The sequence below is a fragment of the Balearica regulorum genome, chromosome 16, assembly GCF_011004875.1.
Source record: "Balearica regulorum gibbericeps isolate bBalReg1 chromosome 16, bBalReg1.pri, whole genome shotgun sequence".
Classification (NCBI taxonomy): domain Eukaryota; kingdom Metazoa; phylum Chordata; class Aves; order Gruiformes; family Gruidae; genus Balearica; species Balearica regulorum.
The window spans coordinates 1,468,947-1,490,125 of NC_046199.1; the positions used below are offsets into that span (position 1 = coordinate 1,468,947).

Consider the following 21,179-nt stretch of genomic DNA (forward strand, 5'->3'; position numbering starts at 1 on the left):
TGTAGCGTGAATAACAACTGCAGTGTGACCTTATGGAACTTTGCTTTGTATGTGGATTTTGTCAGGTAATTCTCTGACAGAGGTGACACAGAGTGTAAAGGCTGGATACTGTGGCGTTGAGGACTAGGAACATGATGGCATTTCATGTCTTACAGGCTATCTTGCTATCTCAGTGCATTTCTGCTGATGCCTAGTGAAATTTCTGAGACTTTGTTATGCAGTATGAGCCCTGTGAACTGCTTTTCTCTGTATTATGCCTTAGAACAGCAGTTCCCAAAATACAGACTATGGATATGCAAGTCTTGAGGCACTGTAATGTGTAAAGGAGGTCTTTTAACTGAGACTTGCTGGTATTATACTGCAGTTAATTTTATTCTACCTGCCATTCTGTTGTCTCTTTGTTTTGTGATCATCCACAGACAAAACTTTGGGAACTGTGCTTTAGAGCTTACATCCCAAATGTCTGTAGTGTGTCACTTATATGGAAAGTGGTGCTGGTTCAGGAGTACAGCTGTTTCTAGTTTAAAGGAGAACAGGGAAGTATTGGAGGGAATAGCAAGATTACTGGTGCCAGGCTCTCTGTGCACAAAGCTTGCAGGGCTTGGGTAGTTCTAACAAAATGGAGGAGGTAGCCATCTGTGAGGAGAGTGTTTCATGCCTAACCTTTTACTTGAAAGGTCAAAGGAGCTTTTAGGATCAGGTAGGTGATACTGAGAGCTGAGCTGAAGTTTGTCTGATGAATATGGAGTGTAGGGTGACCTTGAATTCATCTTGTACTGTTAATTGCTCCACTGTCATGCAGCTGCAGTAGTAAAGAGCTGACCCTATCAAAACAGCCTTTCAGATGGTTCCTAGTGGGGCTACTAAGTGGCTCGGAAGGGCCGAAGTTTACCTCCAGGACTCTGCGTTCTTCTGTGTCCCTTAGCCCATCAGGTGCCTTATAGGCACTTGCTGCTATCTCATGCTCAGGGGAATGCTGACTTAGTGCACCTGTTTTTTTGCAGGATGTGGACATATTATCCCATTACATTCTTCCTAAAATTGTGGTAGTGGCAAAGATGATCTATCAGGAAACAAAGTCCACGTTCAAGTTTTGCATCCCTTACCTGATGAATTTTAAATGCAGAATATGACTGGAGGAAGAGGTATGTCCTCACAATCCTGAGCATTCCTGTCTCTTATCGTATACAGACGTATGAACAGGATGTGTTCTGCGGGCAGAACCGATTCATTCCCCAGCTGATGACAATCACAGTAATTTCATAGATAGCTTTACTATAAGACATTTTTCTCTGTATCTAACTGTATTCTGAAGGGAATAATTTTCTGTTTAGTTATAGGATAGATCTTTCTCCCCAGTTAGTTTCCCAGAATAAGGTGTTCCAAACCCCCACGTCTTAGAATTGCAGTTTTTTAAAAAGCTGATGTCTGAGGGCAAGCTTGTTGCTTTAAAGGAGCCATCCCTTCTTTAAATTTATGATGTAGACAGTCCTAATATAGAAGTTAAAAAATGAATTATAAAAATAGAAGTGCAACACTTGGAAAGTTAGGGAGAAAATTGTTCCCTCCTGGGTACTGAATAGGTCTTTAAAAACTTTCCGTACTGCTTTCCACTGAAGAGAGATTTCTGTGGCGGGAGTCTGATACATGGTAACTTCTACTTCAGAAACCTCTGTCTGTTGAACTGTTTTACTCTGAATCTTGTCTGTGGAACCTTCATTTAATGAAATGGTTTGATTAATGCAAGCGTTGTGTGCTCTTGCCCTGGTTAGAAGTGCTTTGGCGTGCCTTTAGGTCAAAGTAGTTATTTCTAGGACATGAACTATTGCTAATAGGAATGAGAGCGCCAAAAGGGGAGAAGGGTGAGGGAAACTTGTGTTTGATCTCCAAACATAGACTGTTAGTGTCTTTATACTGTCTTAGAGGTGGCACAGGGGATGTTTGGGCACTGATGCTGAAGCTTGGCACCTCCTAGGCACTGATGGAGTCATCTCTCTGAGGAGGGAGGAATAGTGATGATTTGCTTGGTTCTTCTGGTGGTTGCCTGACCATAGTTGGCATATAAAAAGAAAGAGGCTGTGAAGAGTGTTGCTTCATGATCCCGGTGAATCTCTATGGTAATACTTGAGAGCCAGGAATTATAGGAGTCAGGAAGAAATACATTCAACACAGAGAAAGAAGGTTGACTTCCTTGGGGCACATCTGACTGGAGAGTCCATTTCTGACTCTCTGGCCTTCTTACAGCTAGGTTTGAACAGTCCAGAAGACAAGACCAAGTGCTGGGTAGGCCAAGGTGACAGTGTCAGATCCTTCTCATTGGATGCTCCTCTTAACTTCTCCAGGAAACAGGTGTAGGGGTGACTTCCTAGAAGGAAGGTTTAAGATTGACAGGAACTAAAGGACTTAATGTGCACATAACCCATAGATCCATGCGATCCACGAGGAAGAGGAATATGGTTTCTGTGCCACGTAGCCTGAATCTCCAGCCTCACATCTAAATGGCACACGCATATCCATAGTGTGGACCTGCATATGGACAAACCATCTCTGGGAAACCCAGTGGTTATTGGAGGAGAGCTAAATCAGGAAACAAAAATTGTTTCTATGGTTGGTTGGTAGTTTTGATCCTAATGGCTAGAGGCAAGGTACACTCAGAGTGCTGTGGGTTGCACAGCTGTGTAGTAAATCAGAACAGCGAAGTCAGAGCAAGGACAGTAGCTGTCCCTGACAGGAGACAACAGCACATGTTAAAGGAGTGTAAGAATGGAACAAAGCATCTGTTGGTACTTCCCTGTTATTCTCTACTGCTTTGGGACTTGCTGAGCTAGAAGCCACACGTTTAGTCTAATTCTCCACTGGAACTTCTCACCCCCCCACCCTCCCCACCCCCGGTAAATGTTATCTAAGTGAATTTTAAACACAGGAAATCTTTCAGAACCTACAGTGTCCTGTGGCTGCATGTTCTAGAGTTTAAGCACAAGTGTGACAGTAAATGATGTTTGCTTCTGATATAAATGTACTGTTTAGGGCCAGAAATTAAATTACTCAAATGTATTTAGATTTTGTTGTAGTGAATTTCTGTTAGTGCAAAAAGTGATGAAATTCATATTAATACTTAGTTTTGGTTTTGTGTTTGTGTTGGTTTTTTTCCCCCCCTCCCATCAAGGGTGCCAAATGCCTGATACTTTGAATTCGTGGTTTCTAGTAGCCCAGCTTCATGTCTGGTAAGTGAAAAGTAAAATAGTAATACAACTATTTTCAGGAAATAGTGATATGTACCTTAATGTGAGAAAAAGTAGGCTCCATGTTTATTGATAATAGTGGTAATACTCAATTTATTAATTACTGAATTTTAGCAGTTTTCTACTAAAGAACAAAAAGTCCCATAGAGAAGCTAACATCTTTTACATCTCTAAATTCCTCAGTAGTGGAATGATCTTTGCCATGAGTTTTCTAAAAGTCTTGATCAGCCTACGTGGAAAAATGTTACTTGGGTGTTTTAGGAAAAGTTTAAATTTATGTAAAAGTGGTTTAAATTGGGAGAATTTATGGTGATTGAAGTGGCTGCTTGTCAGAAGTATTTAACAAATTATAGCATTGGCATTTACTCTTGCACCTCTGAAACGTACATGTAGGTTGGTGAATGCCAGCTTGGCTACGTGTAAAAATATTTAACACCTTAAACATTAAGTTTTTTTCCTTTTTTCATTTGTGAATATAGTAGCAAAAAAAAATTCAGGTTTTCATCTAGCACTGCATACTTGTTAAGGTCAGAGGGATGCACAAGGGAGTACAGTAATTTTTGTTAAGTGCCAGATCTTTCAGGAAACTGAAATCCATAGACTTACGTTCAGCTATCCAGAGGCTGAAAGGAAGTTTGTACTGAAATAGCTGCACTTAAGCATAGGCCCCTTATTTCCTTGCCTCCTTTTTTTCCCCTTCCCTCCTTTTAATTTCCTGTCTCTTCAATATATTGAAAGATGGGGCAGCTCATTTCACTAAAGAATGAATAAATTAGCAGAACCATTGAAATTACAATCATTTAAAGAAATCAGTGGAATCAAGTAAGGAAGACCCTGGAGATTTGCAGTTTATTTATTTCTTACTGTTCCCTGTGGAAAAAAGGCTTTAAAAAAGTAATTGATAAGTTAATCATTCATATCGATATTTGGAAAGCTACTGCAATAAATATTCAAAACCAGACTATTTGTAAGTATCTGGGGAAAAACAAAGAGGGGTAACACGAATCCGCAAAGAACACACTTTTTTTCACATAATCTTGATTTCACATTGACAGGAAAATGTACCCTGTGATACACAGCATCAAATTCAAGATGCATATCTTCTTTCATAACAGGCATAAAAATAAACAAGGGGACTATGATAGTGGTAAAACTAGTATGGGATAGACAGAAAAATTCTAAGATGAAAGCTACACTAGATAAGGCCGAGAATCGCCACACTTTAAGCCAATGATGTTAAGGAGACGTTTAATGAGGGCAATCGAAGTATTCTTGTGTTTAAGATACAGTGGTCAGGTTGACAGCAATGTACAAGCAGGAAGGAACCATATCTCACTGCTTTGTATGACAGCAATGAAAATTCAAGTGTGGAGTTTAGCACTAAAGGTTAATTTTCCCAAGGTTGATGTATCTGGTTCCTCCATGTTTCTGGCAGTTTGAACTAAGGAGCGCTGTCGTTCTGGACCACCAGTGAGAGATCCAGTTTGATATTCCAGGATACAGGGAAGCCCGAGATGGGCCTGCTCACTGCCTGGGTCGTTGGGAGATGCTGTAGCCTTTGCTTGTGATTAGCTCAGTGACCAGGATCCTGCCATGAGATAATTTTGCTTTCGCAGTCAGGTTTATTACTATGTTCTTTGTGATTCTCTTTCTTTAATCAGTTTGACCTCAGTAAAGTGGGAGCAGAATGTTACTGATTCTGCTAGCTCTTTCAAAGTCAAGGACATCCTACCTCTGTCCAAAGGCTCCCATACCTCTTTCTTGGTGGACCTTTTGCCTCGGAGGCTAGAAGCCTTCCTGATCTGGTGGCCAATGACCTGACCATGTAGATTCCGATCACCATCTGTTAAAGCATTCCTGTTCCCCCTTGCAATGCAGTCCAGATCGCTTTCAGGTGTACTTACTTCCTCCCTCTTCTTCAGAGTTTTAGTTTAGAATGTCTTCTGGAGCTGGAGAAGATGAGAATTTTTCCTAGTTTGGTAAACTCTGCCTCCTTTCTTGCTGTTGTCATTGCCCATCATGTTCTAGTCAACTGTATTTCTGTGCCTCTTGTGTCTCACTTTTTACAGACTTCAAGTGCTTGTCAAAGCATATGTTCTTGTGTTACAGATTCTGGTGGGTCCTCCTTTTGAATCTCTGGCTCTTATTTCTTCTCGTCTGTCAATAGTTTTCCTACTTACCTCCAGTCAGAAAGAGGGGAAGTTCAGGCTCTTGTGTTTAGCCTCTGCTTTTGCTAACTTCTTTCAAGATAATGTTCCCTTAGATATACTCCATTGCCTTCCAAAGCAGTGCTAAAATTATACTTTAGAAAATCAACCTTTCAGTATTTTCCTGAATATCATGTTTTTATAGGCAGTATCTGTTACTTCACACCTTTGATGTCAGGAGGACTCTTTCTTTATGTTTAGAAGTCCAGACTCTTAGAAAATCTCAAGCTGTTCATCTCCACTGCTAGGTTTGCCTTTTCCCTTGCAGCAGCAGTCTAAATGGAGTGTTGGCTGTGTCCAGAGCTGTTATAAAACTGCCCGAGAGATGACTTTGGTGACTACTAAGAAATATCTCGGTGCGGGATGTATCGTGTAGATACCTAGAGCTCCCTTCATGTTTTCACCACACCAAGTATGGTGACATCTCTAAAGTATTTGGGATCAAAATAGAGTGGTGCTACAATTCCTGTTCTGAAAGACTCAAAGATCTGTTGCAAGAATTCATCTGAGCATTGTCTTTCCTAAGGAAATCTGCACTTGAGAAAGTGTTGGTCATTCTGAGAGAGTCCAGAAGAGAACAAGAACCATCAAGTATGTAGAAAACAGTTCCTCCAGGGAAAGATTTCTTAGATTTGCATAGAGAAGACTGAGGATACCATACCATCTTGAAATGTGCTGCTTCAAAAGAAAGGGAATAAACTGTATTTTGTGGTAGAGAGGGCAGGGAGAAAGGGCTTTTAATTACATCAGAGGAGTCTTGCTTGAGAGAAGTTTTAAGAACAAGTTTATCTGGAGTGTCTTAGGCATTCAGTTGAACCTACCTTAATGTGAGGGAATGGGCTACATGGCCTAAGCAAAGGCACCAGAGGAGAGGAAGACTGCACAGCCAGGCTTGGTTCTCTTAGCTTCTGCCGCATCAAAGACCTGTACATGGCTGTAAATGCAGTAGCTGGTGAACTTGCCAGGCTGGGGCACAGGATAACTTGCAAACCTAATGAGGAGGAGTTCAGAATTCTGCTCATTACCATTATTCATAGAAGTGTGTGCCACAACATGTAGCTGATGACAAAGTTGATTCAGGAGCTTCCTTCTCCTGTCCCTCAAGTTGCTGGCCATTTATGAATGGGTTAAACAGAATAAAGCCTTCCAAAACTGCTGTTGGTACTTGTGTTGTTAAGCCAGAGTAATTTCTCTGAACAAGTATAACATAGCCCCAGCAAGAGTTGCTCTGGAGCAACTGAGGAAGCAGGAATGAGTAGGCAGGTGCAGGGGCTAGCAGGAAGCTCTGAGTAGGCTTTGCTCTTAGAAGTATAATGCATCATCACACCTTGATTGCGTGGCACTGAGCCACCTCACGACAGTCGATGACCTCTTCTGGTGTTTAAGCCAGTCTGTTGGCACTATGGGAATACTGACAGAAGCAGTTGTAGCTGAGGTTTTTGTGGGAAACTGCAACATCTCATCTAAGACAGGTCAAGTTATAGGTGCTCCTGTTCATTTTCAGGCATCCTTTCATCTAATGTTCTTCTAACATAATCTCTCTGCATAACTTAAATACAGCATAAATTATCCAACCCAAACAATGCCAGGTAGATAGCTTTCTAAAGATAGTTTGGAATAATTTTGCTTTCAGGGTTTGACAAAGATGAGTCAGTATTTGACTAAATTACAGAACAGATTCTGTAGTGAAACGATAAAATGTTTCACACTGTGTTGATCTAGTTAGAAGGTTTATAGTCTTTAAAAGAGTCTGCGTCTTTTAAACCTCAGACAGCAGGTGTAGTAACAAACTACCAAATTTTCAAATAAACTGCAAAATTCCATGATCTCACTCGTGGTGCTGCAGAACAGCTCAGTGACAGCACTATGCATCCAAACACAGAGCTGCCTTTTAGGCTTTGCGGGTAGCAGGTTTTACTCTGAACACCACTCCAGTCCTGCTCATCAGTGACCAATTGTTAGCTGTTGGTCTGTGCACTGCTCTCTCCTCCTGCTTCAGTACCACTGAAGGCAGACTGGATACCAGTATTTATATGCTCGGGAGGAGGTTTTCTTGCCAAGCCACTCTTACTTTCTTTTTTTTTTTTAAACTCCTGAGCTTGCGTATTCAGCAAGAAAAGTATAAAAATGCTTTTCTTAGCCCGAAGTTAGTCTTTTAAACTGAGTCTTTTTTCTCTCTGACATGTTAAGAGTGGGTAAAAATTTGGGATGTAGTAACTTTAAAATTTTTTCATACAGCTCAATTATGTAAATACACAGAGGAACAAAGGTTTCAAAACTGTTGGAAGTAATACACAAAGCTTTAAAGAGCTTTAAGCTCTTTGTGCATTTGTTTTGTGGAAGGAGTGGTAACTGGACAGCTGTTCTCAGTTCTGGACCCTTGTTTTAGCAGAAAGCTCTGTCATCTTTCTGTGAGCAAGATGAGGATTCATTTCTTGACACTGTCTTAATTGCATTTGTTTGCTGGGACAGCAATACTGAGTTGTCACTGCCACTATATAAACATTGGGAATGCTTACACAGCTCTTTCCTGAGGCAGAAATTGCCACGGTCTTCCTAACGTTCCCTTTGCTGGCTGCTGCTCTTCCCCTTCTCTGCGCACCCTCTACACAGATTCTCTCAGTCTTGAGAGACCCTTTAATCTTGGTCTACTTGTCATGCCTCAGTCTTCTGACCTGGCATGTGTTGGAGCCCAAGCTGTCTCTTGTATGGCCAGTGCCACTTTCAGAAGCTCTGTGTCTAGAAATCAGATTCTGGTCCACGGGCTTCTTTTAATTTTGATGTCTCAGTTGAATGGCCCTCAATGGGACTCAAATATGCAGTTCTAATCAGAAAAAAAAAAAAATAGGACCAATGTAGTTTTTGTTACCTTCAGTTTGTTTTGTCTCTGTGACTCATTGCTGGCAATCAGTAGACAAGGTAGAGTCCATCATAAAGATTGGCATCAGTCCTTTTACGGGTCAGCTCAATAGACAAGCTTCAAATGTTCATGATTCTCCCTGTTGAGCTAGCATTCACAGATCACCAAATATTTTTAATGCCTGTAGGGAGTAACAGATCTTATGTCCACTGAAGAAATGAGCAGATGAAAAAAATAGTAATTTTTAACTCTTAACTCTTGTGGCACGTTCACTGTTGTTAGTATGCAACTGCTTCAAAGTGGCCTCCAGCAGCTCTGCTCTGTTGCTTTTAGATAAGCCGTGAGAAGGATTTCCTGTGAGCAGTTTCCCACTTGTAGCATGTCTTTATGCAAAGCAGTGACTTCTTTCAGCTCCAGTGTTTGAGCATCACCTCATCTACAGTAACTCGGTCAATCCTGGACAGGCATTCCTGACTCATAACACAGGAGCAGAGCTGATTCGTGAGGTAGAGAAGTTGGGACTCGTCTCCTAGGTTAGTGAGGGATCAGCGTGCCTTTCAGTTCCTGCTGTTTGCAGATGTTGTAAAAGAGGCAAAATAAAATTTTTGTTCTGATGAATTATTTTTTAGACAGAACAGCAGCAATGAAGTTCTAGTGGCTTTAATGCTTGAAAAAACCAACCGAACCTGGTATTCTCATTAAGATCCCACAATGCACTTACAAACTTGTGAGAAGTTCTAGCATGTGCTGTGTGTAGGGGTTTTGCCAAGCGGTTGGACATGTATCCAAAGACCCCTGTAGCTGAAATAATTTAGGACATTGCTAATGTGAATTTGGGTGAAGTCTGTAACTTGCTTAAGCTTTCACAGCTTGGCTGTTTGGACTCTTACAGCACGTTAGTATACCAAACTGAATCACAGCTGGCTTCTGGCCTAGAATTAGACAAGACATTTGTTCCTGCTCCAAAAGGTGATATGTTCTTAAGGCTGAGGAGTTTATGTTGCGGTACTGTTTTAATAGATTACAGTACTGTCAGCCAGAATAGAGTCCACTGTCACTCTTCCATAGCTGGATTGGCCAAAATCCAGCAGATACAGCTTTAACAGAAAAGCTTGTGATAGTTTATAAAAAAAAATAAAAATCTTTGTATAGGGGTTTTTTTTCCCTGATCACAAAAACACATACTGTAAGGAGAATCTTAAATGAGCTGAAGTAATTTAATTTACTTTTTACATTTGAAGAAAAGCTGGAAGCTATGAATTTGGTGTTTATGTTCTTGCAGGATGTGTCTGGTACGAATGAAGCAGGAGGGTCGCACAGGAAAATACATGTGTCGCTATATAGTTCACTGCATGTGGGAGGATGTTGAACAGCGTGGTAAGGTGATGGGGGTAAGTCATCTTTGGTGTTGATAATCTTGATGATTCACATCTTTCAATGTTTTTGTAACTTCTAGGCATTCTTCTAAGATACTTAGAATCAACCTGTGGCTGCTTGTTTATTTCTTTATTAGTTTAAGCTGGTATATGTAGCCCTTACTCCTGACCATTCAGTCCTGCAGCTGTACTGCCTGTTGTATCGAGCTACTGACCTTGTTTTTGAAACTGCACCATGGCCTAAACGAAGATACTGATTTGTCTGAAAGTAATTAATTTTCCACGTGGTTTGCTGTGTGATTGCAGAAACGGATGCTGCTATAACAGAACGGGCATTTGTGGACAGGAATAAGCAGCTGAGGTAGGGAGAAACATGACTGTTGCCAAATGTATAACCACAACTTAAGTAACTCTAGCAGAGCTTTGAGTTTTCTCTGTATCTAGGATGATGAGTAAAAGGAAAGTTAAGGGACGAAGTTTTTATGTTAAGTTCCTGTACATGACTATAACTAGTCATTAGTTTATTTTTCATTTTGGATTCTTAATATTCCTAGTCTTTATCACAAAAGAAACATTGTAAGGCGAGAGTAGCTCCAAGGATAGTTCATTTGCGAGGAAGAACAAGGTTGGATCTTTTTGGCCTATTCTGAGGAAGGTTTTGCTAGTTAGTTGTAACGGTCATTGCTGGCCTTAAAGTCTGTAAGTGCGTTTCTCCAGCCTTGTGTTGGTGATACTCTTCAGAGATGGCAGAGAAGAAGCAGTGGAGGCAGAAGATGGTTTTCATAACCCCAGTATCACAGTGATGACAGGAGACCTGATACAGTTGAGGATGCCTTATGTTCAGGGCACTTCTAGTGGGAGAATAGGGCTGGGAAAGATCTCCTATGTTGTGAAAAAAGAAAAGAATTGTTCAGTGATTAAATAGAGGTTGGTCTGTGGTTAAAATAAATTAGACTGTTAGAGAAATGACAGTTTTCATATAGCAATAATGGCATATTGTCAGGTCTTACTTGTCAGCTCTATAACCAAGGGACATGCCGTGAGGGTGTTTCTGTTGGTGACAAACAAGGGAATTAACCGGTGAATTTGGATTTGGTATGTGATCATATTAGTAATTCAAGAAGTTTCTCTCTGATTTTTTTTATTTTGTATGTGGTTTTAGGAAGTGTTAATTTTGGTGTATCTTGAGTTATTCCATCAGCAATGGCCTTTTTTTCCTAGTTGTTGGGAATTTCATAGCCTTTACTACGTTCGGGCTTGATTTTAAAGACAAGTCATCCTCTTTTGAATTAAATCTAAATTCATGCGTCTTGGAATTTCTTGCTATGTTAATAGGCTTACATAAATTCCAGTATGGGAATCTTTGCTTTCCTGGTCAGATGCCATAAGGCAGTGTGAGTGAGCCTAGACAAATTAGATGATAGAACCAGAGAAAAAGATTGAATGACATACCTTATGCGTTTTTGTCCTTATCCGATGCTTTCTATGTCATATCAGTGGTTGATTCTGCTTTCTGTAGGAACTGAAGCTCAGATCTTTGTTCCAGGTGTAAATTTAAGGCTACTCTTCTCGAAAAGCAAAAAAATCCCAACTCAAACCCCTAACAAGCCAAACACCCTATCTTCCAAAGCCCCCCAAAATCTCTTCAGGGATCTTTTGATTCCATCTGTGCGCAGAGAGAATGCTGCTTTGGAACAGAAAATTATTTCTCCATTCCTTTTAACCCTCGTTTTGCCATATATGAACTAACCTCAAATGCCATCTTGTAGGTTTTTTTGCAGGATTTGAAGCAGCAGCAAACAGCAAAGAGAAGCAAAGCCAGCTGTTTACAAGCATGCAGAACTCAAAAAGTGAAGCATGGTGTAAGTTAGACCTGTATAGAGATCTTTTTCAATAAACTTTAAGGGAAAAAAAAGATAGTGCTTACAGTCAGTTCTTTGTAAAGCAAAGCACAGGGTTTTGATATCTGCAAAGTAAACTATTCCATTGCCCCCCAAAATTCCCCAAACTGTAAAAAAAAAAAAAAAAGAGAAAACCACCAGTGTCCTTATGCTTTCATCCAGTCTGGAGCCTCAAATGTTAATACATGCGTATTATAATGGCATGGTTGCTATATGATCCAATTGCAAGGAGATCTTAAGTTGCTTGAATGCCATTCATTCTCTGCCATGGCATGTTAGGCATCTTTTCAGTTTATCCTTGAATTTAAATTTTGCAATATTTGTTCATAATAATGATCATGCAATGTGATAATGAGCATGCTTAGTTTGCAATAATATGATTCCTATAATATACTTTTGACTGTAACCTAGTGTTAACATAGCTTTTATGTGGCAATAGCTGATGCTTAAATGAAGTATATACACACTTGAAGGCTTGATCTCAAAAACAGTTACATCTGTGTGTATATTTAATATAGTTTAGCTGCACAGAGGCCCATTGATTTTAATGAGTCTCCTTGTGAGAGAACGTGGACTCCTGAGGTAACAGCTAGCTAGACTATGCACTAAGGGTGTGTAAGAGAGCACAGTGAACTCTCCCAGATTCTGAGCTTGGAAATTAGGACTGTTCTCTTCCCCATAGTGTTTGTGAAGGCATAGGATTTTCATAATCTTTTAGTGATTTTTTTTCTCTTTCATCTTTTAATTATTCCTAATCTTTCAATCATTATTTTTTCAAGATGAATGAACTTTTTAGTCTCTTCTGGTAGTATTTATTGTACGTTAGATGAAAATAATTTATGCATTGATGTTTGAAGAGGTTAGCTGTTCCCTTGCTCCTTATTATTGCTTTCTTTTCCTTCCTCGGTGCTAGTGATCCTAGCTCCATATACCACTTCACCCATGCCCCTGCACAGGCAGTTTCTGTTTCTTCTGTGCTTGTTCACTTTTCTTCACTCACTTTCCCTTCATGTAGATGTACCCTGGTTGAACTCTTTCTCACATCTCAGCTTTAGCAATTGCAAGGAGTTTGAAGTGATAAATAAGTAAAGGGCAGTTACCCTGGATGTTAGGTTCTACTTATTAATCTTGATGTATTTATCACTGATGGTTCTTTTGAAATGAAGCTGAGGTAATGACAAAGGGTTTGTGAGCTGGTTGAGGAATGTATGTAACAGCCATTTATTTTCAAGTAATTTACTCCTGCAATCACTATATATTGTACCTCCAAAAGAAGATAGTTAAGTATATGAAGATAAGAAGATATGAAGATAAGTAGATCAAAAGAAGATGACATCAATGTTGATGCTTTCAAATTTCAGAATCTGAACCTTTCTCAGAAGTAAGTTAAATGAAAAGAAATTTTACTGAATACTTTTAAGGCACTAAAGTATTTAGGACACTGTCATCTGCATAGCTCCTAGGAGGTTAGGAAATTCCATTCCTTGCTTTTTCTCTCATGCAGGGTATCATAGGTCAATATTTAACTCCGATCGGTACATTCCTGTATTGTGGTATAAGTGACAGAGCACCTGTATGAAATTGCTAGTTGGATGCAATTAGTTTAACTTGTTGACAGGCAAAGCTGCAGTTCTTCAACTCGTTTCCATATCTAGCAACAATTCCAACATGATGCAGAAAATGGATACTATATTCCTGAATTGATATTGATGGTTTATTAAAATATGCCATCTGTTCTTAAATATATAAGTTCATTGGAGCCGAAAGTGATAGAATGTAAGGCATTTTAACTACTAATTTACATCAGCTCCAACTCCAAATGGAGTTTGTATTATTTCAAAACCTGGTTGTTAAAATTGCTGAGATCTAAATCTCAGCTACAAAGTTTTGGGACCTGTTAGCCTGAGCTCCTTCAGCACTCCTGAATGTCGGCAAGAGTCAGAAACCAAAACTTGACACAGCTGTAAAAACACACAGAGAGCCTGTGGCCTCAGCAAATTCTACTGGTGCAGGCATATTTCAGATATAAATTTTACTCTGCTGTCCCTAGTACTAATGAAGTCAAGTTTCTTTTGGTGGGTTTGCAGCCAGGTGTGTCCAGTTCTGTGGCTAACCAGTGCTCTTTACTTAATTTTTCCACTAGTGACATTTCTATCAAACTTTAAAAACAAACAGAAAAATTGGCTTGATGCAATGGCTCAAAGTGTTAATAGTAACATTAGGCTGGGTAAAAGACTTCCTTTTGATCCTGCTTTGCCAGAGATCTCCACCTTGTGGCTCGCAGTGAATAGATTTATACTATGCAAACCGGCAGCTGCTTAATCGGTTTGTAAGGGGAATTCAGTCAGTACTACAAGTTGTTGCTGTTTGTCTTCCTAACAGAATTCTTTAGCAACCTGAATATTAACCTTACTGACCTGAGTATTGTGTTTTAGTAACTGTGTGTATATAAAATCAGTTGTTTAAGTGCATTTTAATACCCTCAGATGAAACTGCAGAGTTGATCAGAAGGACTTGTAGATGCTGGAGTTCCCTGGAACAGGATTTCAGCTGATAATTGGGCAATAGATATGAGGTTAAAAAAACCAGATATTCCCCCCCCTCCAAAAAAAGCAACCCCAAACCAAAAAAGCAAACACCAAAAAAACCCAGCACCCCATCCCTGCTCCCCTTCTCCTCAAATCCCATGCTAATACTCTCAGCAGAAATGGTATGCTGTCTTATAAAGGTCCATCAGGCTTTATTCAAATTCCTGTACGTTGTTGTAGGCTCATTTTAACAGCATTAGTCTTGTGTGTTGTGGTGGCATTCTGCTTCTGAAATGAATACTTTTTTCAGTGCAAAATAACAATTAATTTTATAACCATACATGGTCTAAAAGCTGCAAAAGAGATAAGAATAGGAGGGGTTGTCAAGCCCAGCGTGCCAAACTTGTTTTAATTTATCTTAATCTCACTTTCCTGTTTTCCCAGCGGACCACTTAGACCCCTGCCCCCTTTTTTTCCAGGAACACATCTAGGTGTCTTTTGAATTCGTTTATTGGCTCTGCTGTGCATAGCACAATACAGTCTTTGTTATACCTTTAGCTGGAGCTGTTTATATACAGTGACCCATAATTTGCTCTCAGTTACATTGGTGTACATCTGAAGTAACGCCATCAGAATCAATAATGTGGTTCACATCGGTGTAACTGAGAGCAGAATTTAGCTCTGTGAACTTGAACACCATTTTCTGTCTTGATACTCTTTTCACAATTAGAAGATTTCAGATGATTAAAAATGCCATTTTACCTTACAGTAGCTACAGAACTTCCTAAACTAGATACAATTCAGTTTAAGTTATTCTTAACGTGGAGAACAAAAAGTCTGACACTTCTAACTAAAGACTCAGAAATTATGGTCAGAGTGAGACAAGTAAGATTCTAGAATGGCTTTAGAAGATGAGAGAGCAAGGCGTAAAATTGACAGAATTTTAGAATAGAACTTGATCTTTGTAGGTATTTTGCAGTTGATTCATGTACGGTGGGAAGCTGCTGTATTTGAATCACAGAATCCCAGACTGGTTTGGGTGGGCAGGGACCTCCCAGCCCATCCAGTCCCACCCCCTGCCATGGGCAGGGACACCCTCCACTAGCCCAGGTTGCCCAAAGCCCCATCCAACCTGGCCTTGACCACTGCCAGGGAGCCAGGGGCAGCCACAGCTTCTCTGGGCACCCTGTGCCAGGGCCTCAGCACCCTCACAGGGAAGGATTTCTGCCTCACATCTCATCTCCATCTCCCCTCCTGCAGCTTCAGGCCATTCCCCTTGGCCTGTCACTCCCTGCCCTTGTCACCAGCCCCTCTCCAGCTTTCCTGGAGCCCCTGCAGGGACTGGAAGGGGCTCTAAGGTCTCCCCGCAGCCTTCTCTTCTCCAGGCTGAACAAGCCCAACTCTCTCAGCCTGTCTCCATGGCAGAGGTGCTCCAGCCCTCTGACCATCTCTGTGGCCTCCTCTGGCCTCGCTCCAACAGCTCCATGTCCTTCTTGTCCTGGGGACCCCCGAGCTGGACGCAGCACTGCAGGGGGGTCTCACCAGAGCGGAGCAGAGGGGCAGAATCCCCTCCCTCGACCTGCTGGTCACGCTGCTGGGGACGCAGCCCAGGACACGGGTAACAATATTCAGGGGGTCCTTTTCAGGCCTGTCTAAACTCTGCTGGGAAGTCATGGAGTCAATTTGGGATGCACAGAAGAGAATCTACATTATCATGGGAGAACAGGGGCAGAGGGAAAGTGTGTGCGGAGTTGTGGCAGTGCAGTGGAGGGGGAATTGAGATGGAGGAAGTTTACTGAAGGAAAATGTTATAGACAAGGTAGTGATTTTGAGGAAATGGATTGGGATATGAGATAAAGAGGATAGTGTTTAGTACAGCTGAAAAAAGTTTTTTAAAACTTACACAACTAAAGAAGAAAAGTTTTAGTTTCAAATAGTCTATGTATATTTTGAAATGTATAACTTTACTAGGACATTTTAAGGAGAAAAGTGTTTTGAGTTTTTTAATGACTACTTAGAAAACAAAAAATATAAAATCTTACCAGTTTCCAATGTTCCCTTTTAAAAACAAAACAAAACCCCTCAGACAAACCGTGCCAAAGTACTGAAATACAAAATTGCTGTGTGCAGTTTTTGTGCTTTTTTGTTTAATAGGATACCAGGCATTTTATGATATATTTTAACTGAACTTAGTATCTTAAGAACATCACAAAAGAAACAGTTCATCAACCCTTGATCCTTTCTCAAAAAGCTCAAAAGTTCACAGCAAGTTTCCACTATTTTTTCAATTCATGAGTGAGTAACAGTATCAGGTACTGTTCCAGAATAAATTCAGTAAATTTGATTCTGGAAATCTTAATAACTTAAATATGCAGGAAAATGCACATGTATGGAATGTTACCTTGAGAAGATCTTGACCATGATGAGGTCTGGAACAAACAGTATGCGTGGTGATGCAAATTTAGTTTTACCAGGCCATGGAGTTTTGAAATAGGGGTGTCTCTCCAGTGTTGTTTTTAATGTAGTTGTTCTAGAACCAGCACCCATGGAACTAACACACCTGGCTGGCTGAAATACAGACCTGTTTGGGGCATGCCAAGGATGCCTGGTGTTGAAATCAAGGTATAAGATATGCTTGGATCCTTTTCAATTGGCCTGCCCCAGTGTTCTGTAGAGTCTGGCATAAAAAAATCAATTTAAATTTCCCAGATGTGTTGGATCCTATTACTGTAAGGTAGTGTCCTTGGTCTATTTTGTGCCTCTCTCTGGTGCCTGCAAGAAGTACACTGGAAGCTGCTTCATAGCACCTTTTCTAGAAATACCTTTCTCATTATTCCCCATGTTCTGCACCCCTGGGATTCACATGCCAAAATGATTTTACCGTGCAGTGCCTGGAGGTGTTAAGTGCTGCTCCGTGTTCCTCAGACTCTCCAGAACATAGTGTAGTTGCCAAAATTCAAATGTTGAGCAATGAAATTACTGCTCACCACAAGTGCGTAATTTTTGTTTGGACAGTATAGAGATGATGGTGGAACAGGAAAATGATCCTTTCGGAACCTGCTGCAGTCTCCAGGCTCAGCAGAACAGGTAGCAGCTATGTTGTCGCTGTTGCCTGCCTCCTGCCTGTGCTTTGTGTGTCACTCACAATCCAGCTTGTGATTTGCCTGCGGTCAGAGCAGGGTTCTGTAACATGTTGTTATGCTACGTATATTGGACGTGTACATTATCAGCTTCCTGTCCTTTTGGAGTTTGCTCCAGAATTCCTCAACTGAGATCAGCTGGTCTGCTCGGCTAGGCCTTTCGAGACTCTTGGGAGCAAGGTATCTCATGTTGTGGTTGTAATTCTTTTTTAACAACTCTAGGCTGCTGCGGTGAAAATATGAATGCATTTTTACACTCCTTTGTAAATACAAAAAAATACCAAGACCAATGTCTCCTCTAAATCAGAGTAATCAAATCATTGATAGGTTCTGTGTTGATCCCAATACATTTTAATCATGTTGTGGCTTGTGCTTTTTGCTTCTGCTTCCTCTTCACGAATGAATAACTTAACTTTTCCTTACATTTTTGGTGCCTGCCTGTCTTTAAAGACAATAAGATAAACATCAGTTAAGGTTCTGAGGCGGTGCAGGGGGGCTGCAGGGGTTTGAGAGAGACTGCCCGTTCCCTTCTCCTTGCACAACGTTTTTCTGTGTCTCTGGCAGACTCGGCAGCACCCACGTGTTGCGGCTTTGATCAGAAAAGTACGTCGCTGCTGTTGGCTCTCCCGGCTCACCAGCTGCCGCTTTGCGTAGTGCCTCTACCTGTTCCCTTCCTCCTTGACCAGGAGGCTCTAGTTGCATCTACCCGATGGTGTTTGGTAACTGCTGCTGACAAGGAGAGCTTGGTTGGTTTTCTGTACGCACCAGCTCCTGCTGAATGCTCCCAAATGCTAATTCTGGCTAAACTGAGGAGTGGTTGAGGTGCTGTATTTTGTACAAATTCTGGACTTGTCTTTACAGGGCACAGATGGCACAAGTGAGGTCTGTTCAGTACGTGGGATCTCTTCTCTAACTTTTATTTTGGGGAAGGATTAGTAACTTTGTTTTATTGCTTTGTTTCACCATGAGTGCAGCTTTATGGACTGCAGTGATTGTTTCCAGGAGAGAGGCAGGCATGGTGTGCGAGAGAAATTTTTTTTTCTCTGTTTTCTCTGTGACAGACGATGCATTTCAGCTAACAGGATCTTCATCAAGCTTATATCCGTACAACTGTGGTAATTAGTCTTGTTCTTTCTCGCTCCAGCTATCCTGCAAGAAGAGCATGGCCCTGTTCTCTGAGTTGCCTTCCTTGCTCGACACTTTGGTTTTGTCAGGTGCCACGAAGGTTTACTTCCCCACTGCTTGCTTTGCTCTGTGGTACACTGACTGTATTACTGTTTTCAGGTATGCCTAATTTTGGCATTTACTTGCAGTACTTAAGGTCTTAATTCACCGCACCCATTCTGAGTGGGTTTTTTCCCCTCCTTGTCCTTAGTCATTTTTGTGTTACCCTAATGCCTGAATTCACCGGAGCTTGTATCTGATTCCCTTTTCAGGGCAAGCACTTGTTTTCACGTTTCCCCTCTGTCACTATGCCACATATTTCTCCCTTCCTACTTCTTACCTTGTAGAGATAGTAGTTTATCTCTCTACCTTTTCTTAGCTCTCTTGTTAATTCTCTTTGCTTCATTGCAGGACCCCTTTCTGTGTGGCAGACTGGCACCACCACCTCTCTCCCTTCCCTTGTGTTCCTTCATGTTCAACTCATCCTTTTACAGCCACGGGTGCCAGTTGTGCCTGCTCTCCATCCCTGGCATGCTGCTTCACTGTTTCAATGGTCAATCCTGTCTTTATTCAACGTGCTTATCCAGGAACCTCCTGTAGCAAAGGTCCACAACGGAAGCTCAGGATCTGTCCTCTCGTCTGCTTGCTTCAAACCCACCCTTGCATGTTGAAGCTTCTTCATGACTTTGCTTCTCTCAACTCCAGATCTTTCCTTTCTTCTTAAATTCCTTTATTTCTTTATCTGAACCCTTGATTTCCCATCCTAAATCCCATATTTGCCATTGTTGGCACTTTCCTTCTCTACTATCCTCATGCCTCATCTTTTTTTCTCTCTGACCTAAACAGCACTCATACATCTTCTGAAAACTGCTGCAAGGATCATCTTTCTGGCTTGATGCTCACTTTGGTGTTACATCTCCTGACTGTGTCTACTAGTGGGATTTTTGCTTCAGTAGCCTGTAGTGTGTCCTGGGGGATTGAGTTGGCCATCTTCCACCACTGGCAGTCTGGAACAGCTTCTGCAAGCAGCTCTGTGCCACTTGAATTGTCAAACTCCTTCAAAGGCCAGTCTTAAATTCTGCTGCAGACACAGCAGTCTTCACATTTACAGTGCGCGTACTACAGTGCCCTGTAGCCTGGCTGCGTAAGTGGGTTGCAAGTGTTTGTGTTTTTGTTAGAACACCATTTATTTTGTTACTTCATTTTCTGTCTTCTCTGGCCTGTTTTATCCATTTATAAAACTGGCAGCTCTGTAAAGCCCTTATTTTTGACTGCTTTTGCTAACAACTCCCACAATAGAATAAATTGTTATCATCAGGAAGTACAAATGCAATACATTCAATAATTCCAATGCTCGCTTTCCAGCTTGCTTGCTGCTTTGATTTCTTTTACTGCTTTAGTATAAACAACAACATATGATACTTTTGTACACATCTAGGCAAACTGATGAGTTTTTCTGTTTTCCATTCTGGTTTGGGAATCTCAATAGATTCTTTTTATTCCCTTGTCTGTTCTCAAGACTGTTGTGTCTTCCTCTTCTGTTTCTGGTCATACACAGCACTTGCTGTATCTCTGTTGATATTAACTAATTAGTTATCATTACACATCTGTAAGAACTTGAATGTTGTTGTTTCCATATTCAAAGAGCAGAAAATAATGCAAAAGGTTAAAAGATTTGACCAAAATACCACTGTATCTGATCTTAAAGATCTCTATTTGTTGCTGGCAAAACACACATCTTGATTTTCAAGTTGGTCAGATGGCTGTTGGGCACAAGAATGACTGTGCGTAAAAAGGGAGATTCAGCAGTGGTATGGATGTCGTGGTTGGAAGATGGGGTCAGTGGAGTCTTGGTATATGTGAAATGAGCAACACTGATCTGAATTGGTTTTCAGATGGCTTGGATGTGGATTCCAGAACTCCAAATATATTTGGTAGGTAACAGGAGGCTGGCAGCCTTGTGAATGACCAGTGATTTTAGGGGGGTGTCACCTGAACTTAGATAGTCATTTGTCTTGTTCGTGCTGAAAGTGCTAGCAATTCTTTCTGTTTGTCGACATTTTTTTAAAAGTGAGGAAATGGCAGAGACCCTGTGATTGATGGAAGTCCGTGGCTAAAGCCCCAGGGGACAGAGCTATGTACCGAGGGGCTTGAAAATAATAATGTCTCATTGAGAGCATCCTAAATTTGCCCTCTTGTATTTCCTGTTTTATTATGTACTTGCAAGAGGGAAGATGGCCAATGTGTTGGTTTAATCTGTGTTATTCAGGAAACAGTGTGTAGGCAAATTTTTGGCTTCTTAGAATTCTTGCCCATGCTTTTGGGATCTTCTGGAAGTTTATTTATTCACAGCAGCATCAAGTCTGAATGAAATACAGAAGTAAGATGGAAAACTCACAGTATCTTACCATGCAGCTTTTTCATGGTTTGCTTTCCTCCTTTGCCTTTTACTTGAGGGCAGAACTAGGGTAGAGAAATAATTTTTGTTCGCTTCTGAAAGGTTACAGTAATAAAGAAACTCTTGTTAACATCAGAGTATATGGCAGGCAGGAGTTTTCACAGTCTGGCATTGTTTATTTTACCAGCAATTTGGAACCTTCTGCACTCTTAAAATATTGGCAAGAAAATATTTAACTGTTAACTGTTCTGTGGCATGCGTGTGTTTGAAGCCCTGGGGAGGAGGGGTGCTTGGGGAAATCGGGTTTTTCTCAGCTTATGATTGAAACCAGAAGGTGCAGAATATTGGTAGAAGGTGAAAGCA

At 40.9% G+C, this 21,179-nt stretch overlaps 1 protein-coding gene across 1 annotated transcript in view; it reads left to right on the forward strand.

Moving 5' to 3' along the window:
- The window catches only part of UQCC1 (ubiquinol-cytochrome c reductase complex assembly factor 1), a 50,430-nt gene that overhangs the window by 15,141 nt on the left and 14,110 nt on the right, over window positions 1-21,179 (forward strand). The window contains exons 6-7 of the mRNA XM_075768376.1: window positions 3,167-3,224; window positions 9,592-9,700. Coding sequence (XP_075624491.1) covers window positions 3,167-3,224; window positions 9,592-9,700 — 167 coding nt within the window. The remainder of the gene's footprint in view (window positions 1-3,166; window positions 3,225-9,591; window positions 9,701-21,179) is intronic.